The 6,000-nt window shown below is 37.4% G+C and overlaps 1 protein-coding gene across 1 annotated transcript in view; it reads right to left on the bottom strand.

Annotated features, from left to right (window-relative positions):
* The window catches only part of LOC129779019 (ovalbumin-related protein Y), a 59,841-nt gene extending 54,274 nt beyond the window's left edge, over window positions 1-5,567 (bottom strand). Inside the window, exon 1 of the mRNA XM_055786253.1 lies at window positions 5,084-5,567. Coding sequence (XP_055642228.1) covers window positions 5,084-5,102 — 19 coding nt within the window. The 5' untranslated portion in view covers window positions 5,103-5,567. The remainder of the gene's footprint in view (window positions 1-5,083) is intronic.
* Window positions 5,568-6,000: the final 433 nt, after the last annotated feature.

A 6,000-nucleotide genomic window follows, 5' to 3' on the forward strand; every position in this document is an offset into this window, starting at 1 on the left:
AGCCGATCCATCCTCCAGTGATCTTTTTGCATAATGGGCTGATCCCAGGGTTCGGCATAAAGTCCACATCACCTTCCCAACTCCGGCAAGCACTTCGTACTATATATCTCCCCGTTCACAATATAACTCGAAAGAAGAGCGGCTTGGACATTTCTCTCACGTCTGTCAGAGAAGGACCTTCTTCGAGAACTTGATGTGAATGGTATATTCGACGTCATCGATTACCTGGGGAACGTAAAGTACCCGGTCCCCTGCCATCCGTTGAATTCTAGCATCAAGTACGTCTCGTCTTTCTGAGTACCTTGCCTTGAATATTTTTTTTTCTAGACTTAATGAATGTATGATTTAAATAAAATTCGTTCCTATAAATTATCTTTCATCGCCATCCGAAATTAGTCTGTATGCATTCAACGTTAACACTAAAATCAATGAAAAATGAATTGGAATTTTCGAGCATTTCATTCGGTAATTTGAAGAAAATTGTAGAATTTGAATCGTGCTTGCCAGGCGTAAATGCTCTGATTGAGCGAGTGATTTTCGGGCGTAAACAAAATCTAAACCACCGAAAAATCACAACTGAGTGCCGATACTCAGAAAGAAATAATACTGATCAGTTTAAACTCGCTAAACTATGGTTTATGTTCACATAACGTATATACATAACGTTTTGTTTTTTGTGTCCCGCGTTAGACCTCTGACCATCTGATCACTTTATCTTAAACAATAACCAAAATACCCGAACACTTCACTTTATTCCTAACATCCGAAGCAAAATCAAGAAAATATATTATTTTTCGACCCTCCAAGGGTCGAAATTTTTGTTAAAAATGAGTTATTCTTCATTAAGAACCGCAGTTTAGAAGCTCATAAAAAATCGATATTTTAAATTGGGATATCGAAAAACGGCTATGTAACGCTTTAGATAATTAATTTTTACGTGCTTGAAAAAAAAACAGCTGAATCGGTCGAGTAGATCCTGAGAGTTTCGAGAAAAATACCCCTTGAGGTGACATTAGGCTTTTTGCTGTAACTTTCCAACGAAATCAAATAGTGAGAAATACGCAAAAGATCAAGAGTTCAATTCAGACAATTCACACAAAAAATGAAGGTATTGTGACAAACCAGCCAAACCTGTTGATAGTCACATATTCAACAAAATCAATAGAGATAAAATTTAGTAAAGTGTAATCAAGTGTAATAACTAATTATTAATACAAATTACTCACGAACTATAAAAAAATTTCAAATCGCAAACCAATCTATCCACAACTACCAAAACATAAATATATGGTTCAATATAGTTAAATATAGTTAAAGCCATAAATCTCCGCGTTCGTTGATTTTCAAATGGTTTCCTCGGTTTCGCGTTGTTTGTAACCATAATGAAGCCTTTTTCGTCAAAGTATGATGATGGATAAACGAGAAGATATTATTCAGCAATGTCTCACATCGCAGGATACTGTTTTTCAATGTTTCGTTATAGCTAGAACATACGACAACCTTGGTTCTACTCCAGCTTCATCTGTGCTGATGATAATCAACTTTTCTTGCATTATCACCTTGTCTCATTCCATGGATGTGATATAGTACTGATTTATTATCCATTGAGAAAATTTAAAATTTTGAAGATCTAAAAACATTTTAGTAATGTCCTTGTGTAATGCGTTCAAGTGAGTGACATATGATAATATAACATGGTCTTGAAGCTTTGGTGATAATTGTGAGAAATGCGGAAACTGCGAATATTATCTTCTGCTTAAATTTTGTTTTGAAAGTTTTGTCAGAAGGGCCAATATTATTGATATTGTTTCAATCACGTTAAAATCGTCACCCTATTAGCTGAAACACAAATTTAAAAAAAAACTGAAAATCTTGCTATGCAAAGGATTCTTGGTGGTCAACGAACTCCAGCGTGTAGAAGTAGCCGAGTAAAGATTTCGTCGTTTTTCTCATATAGCTGAGCAATAATCGTGTTTTCAAAGAATTGCTTCGAAGGTTTTTGATAGCATTCATAACATATAGTAAAGACTGATGCGATCTAGGGCTCGAAGATTTTTTGCTACTAAATGCTGTCTGTGAATCACGCAGTGAATGGCCAGTACCTCACGCAGTTGTAACTTTGAGTGAGCTGTAAAACCACGATGACGACCAACCATTGATGGTGCATCATCAGTCTCAATGTTCTTCCATAGAATAGCTTTTTCGGAAAAAAAAACCGATCGATTCTTCTCTCAGTCTTCTACTATCAGTCTTCATATATGTAGCAAAAATCATTTCTTGGCACATATTTTCATCTTTAATATATCGAACATACCCTATCAACAGAGCTTCATTGCTGGTTAATGTAGACTCGTCAAGGAGAAACTCTGTTGGTCTATAATAAATTGAATAACATTTTTGCCCCTTCGCGACCCATTTCAAGTTTCCTGAAATAATAAAAAAAAATGTTACGTCATGCACATAGATGACCAAGCATTTTGTAAATTCTTTGTCGATGACTTTATTCTAGTTCACTTCATTTAGCTATGTAAATACCTTGTAATCATTTGAATTAAACTAGAAGTTGAGAACATTATCATTCAAGCTCCCACGTATTTCAGAACGCATATGAAATTGCAACGTAAGGACAAGATTGTTATACAGTAAAATAATAGGTGCATGTTTGGACATGAATTTGATGTTAACTTCCTTCGTGTTAAATCACGTATATGTTTAAAATACAGAGAAATGTTAAACATGCCTGAAGGACTCCTACGCTCAAACACATTATCTTGCACGAATCTGTTCACGTTTTTTTACTTGCCGAAATTTTCATCTTGTCCTTTTTGTACTTCGGCACACTCGTCGTCTTGTTGAGTTTTTCAAATGTACAGCAATAAAATTTTCTACTAAGATATTAGTCATTCTCAGGGTTGCCACATATACAGAATTCTGTATTTTACAGATTTTACGCCAAATTTCAGATACAGAATCTGTATATACATAATTACAGATTTTCAGCAAAGATACAGAATTTGAAGATATTTTTTCAAATTTAAATTTAAATGTTAAACTAATTACAGTTCATTTTTACTATATAATAAACTTTGTTTTTTATCGTTGAGCCATGAAGATAATGTCTCCTCACTTCTCCATTCCTGCTAAGGATGTTTTGGGACACTTTTTGATGATTTCACATTCATCAGCGTGTGTTGGGTGAATATTCTCGCTCCACAGTGCCAACAAAACAAAGTTCTGAAATTGGTTGGTTTCCACAAAGATGGACTCTATTTTGAAAGCGAAAAACTATGTATTGGCTCAAGGAGAAGTTTCAATGATGAAATTGACAGAAAATTTAAGAAAAGCAAAGTTCAACAAAACCATGTATAAACATGATACAATTTATTATGAGAAAACTTTTTTTATGATTTATTTTGTTGTATTGATACGACTTAAGCAAACCATAAATATGAGCAATAAATTCAAAATGAAAATAAACCTTTCTTTCCATTTTTTCCGTTAGTTTTTTTATACAGCTTTTTTACAGCACCAAATGTGGCGATCCTGGCCATTCTTATAACAGGGTGGTTAACGTAACACAACTTATCGAGCATCTTAAATATTTCAAATAAGAATTTGTGTTATTTTATAGGGGTCGTTATTCAGACCCCGTCGACCCCCAAAATCAATTTTCGTTTCTGTCGACCCCTGGGAAACCGAAATCGACCCAGGGGGTCGATATCGACCACTTTGAGAGATCCTGCTATAGGTGTTCATCTATACTCAGTGGTTTTCAACCTTTTTTGCTCCATTCCCCGCTTTAGAAAAATTAATCCCAATGCTTCCCGCTATCAGTATTTCGGAAGAAAGTCTGTAGCATATCAGTAAAATAATTAAAAAATATAAACGGTTATATTTGCAACAAATTGGATTACAAAAAAAAAAGTATAAAAAGGTTGTCAAGTCAGGCCTGGCACTTCGCCTGAACATTTTTCGCCAAAATCTTAATGCTTGAGAACATTGTCAAAAAGCACACCTCATTTCATTTTCGATATCCATTTGGAAGATTCGGGGTTGAACTTCGGATAATCCCCCAAGTATCGGATAGGTCAAGGAAATAATAATACCGTCGCGATTGATGGTCGACTATCTACTAAATTTTATTTACAAATTTATATTTGATTTTAACATGTGCCTTCGATCCGGTCCGGAAAACTCAGAAATCCCACCAACGTTATTACTGATGCTGAAGGAAAATAAGCGGACCTTCAGCGGACCACAGTGACCAATTGTCCCTAAAGCGACAAACATATTTGTGTATAACCGGCAGTGGCGTCGAGTGAAGCTTTTGCACACGGGCCGGAAAAGTTGATTTGCACCCCCTTTCGCCAGAAAAGTAGAAATATTTGAACCCAGGGAAAAGTCTGCGACGCAGACTGGGGCGGAAGTATCGATTTACGCCCCACCTCCCCGCCAGAAATCATATTTATCCAATTTCTTCATATAAATTCGGTTCAATCTGCAACCCCTAAAATCGTGCACCCTCGGGCAGTCCGCCCTCTCCGCACCTCCTGTCAACGCCACAGATAGCTGAACTTCGTATGGCCCAATAAAGGTACTAATATGACTGATTTATTCATTTCAAGTGTACAGCAGAGTGACCGCGGATCGCAAAAAACTACAATCGCAGCATCCCACATCTATCAATCAAAAAGGGAAAAATCCTCACACTAGCAGTGGATATATTATTTTCACAATCACTATAAATCAGGTCGTAAACGCATGTATTCATAATTTGGCGGGAAGGATGCCTCATGTGGGGTAAAAATACTCACAGTTTACCGGTTTATAATAAATCAGATAAATTATGACACTTGAATCTTCTCACAGCAATGAATAGAAAAATATACATACAATTCATATAAAACACACTTACGGAACCTATAACGCAATTTCGAATAAACTTTTCGCAAAACACAATACGTACGATCGTAATTATTGCGTTTCCGCTCAAAATAGCAAATACAACATTGATTGCCTCATGATTTCCGAAGAACCCCAATACCCTGAAAACATCAAATGAAAACAAATAATAAACACTTACAAGCAGCTAAAACTCTCATAATTTCCGCAAGTAGCTTTCACTACTTCTTTGCCCGACTGTAAAGCTTTCCACCACGATCCACTACCTCACCGGTTTTTTTCTTCTTTGAATACTACCGCTAACAATTACGTCCACTTGTCACCGATTACACCACACTCCGAGAAACTTACAAAATATCACTTTTACCACTCAGGCTACTTGGCACAGTTACGATATTTTCTTATATCAGAACAAACACTGCAAAATCTTTTCCACAGTGCTCCCTGGCCAGGTTGTTGCTGGTGGCCACTGGACGATAACACACACTGCAACAAAAAATGAATCCCCTGGGATCAAGATCAATGCTAACCGATCGAGGTTACACAACAGAATGTTACCTAATGGCCAAACGGTTTCTGGTTTTATACATCGGGGCCTCGCGAAAGCTGCGGCATCTTGGACACCATCGAGGGGCAAAGTCGGCACATGAAGTTGAACCGGTGGTAGCCAACGATGGACTGAGCTGAATTTTTTCGCACTGCGCGGCGCAACTGCGGCTGGCGCACGATGCGCGAGGAGCGCGTGGGGATAGGCCAAAGCCACCGTCTGCGCGTGGAGAAAGAGGGCCCCCAGAAGAGAAAGGGATGATATCTGCGACGATACTTGCCTGGCCAGAGGATTGGATTTAGATTTTTTTTTTTTGGTTTCTGCTACTAATATCGGTTGAGTTCGATACCCGATGCTCTCGGCGATCAATTGTTGGAGTAAACAAATTAACATAGCTCTGAATGAACAGAAGACTCAAAGAACGGGGGCAGCTCAGCGAAAAAATAGAAATTATAATTGTTTCATGGCAAACTACACTGCAAAGGGTTCCCTTGCATTTGAAATGGTATAGTTTCCTGCAGCTCTATGGTTCTGTTCACGATCTTACCATT

This window comes from Toxorhynchites rutilus, chromosome 3 (assembly GCF_029784135.1).
Source record: "Toxorhynchites rutilus septentrionalis strain SRP chromosome 3, ASM2978413v1, whole genome shotgun sequence".
In the NCBI taxonomy this organism is placed as follows: domain Eukaryota; kingdom Metazoa; phylum Arthropoda; class Insecta; order Diptera; family Culicidae; genus Toxorhynchites; species Toxorhynchites rutilus.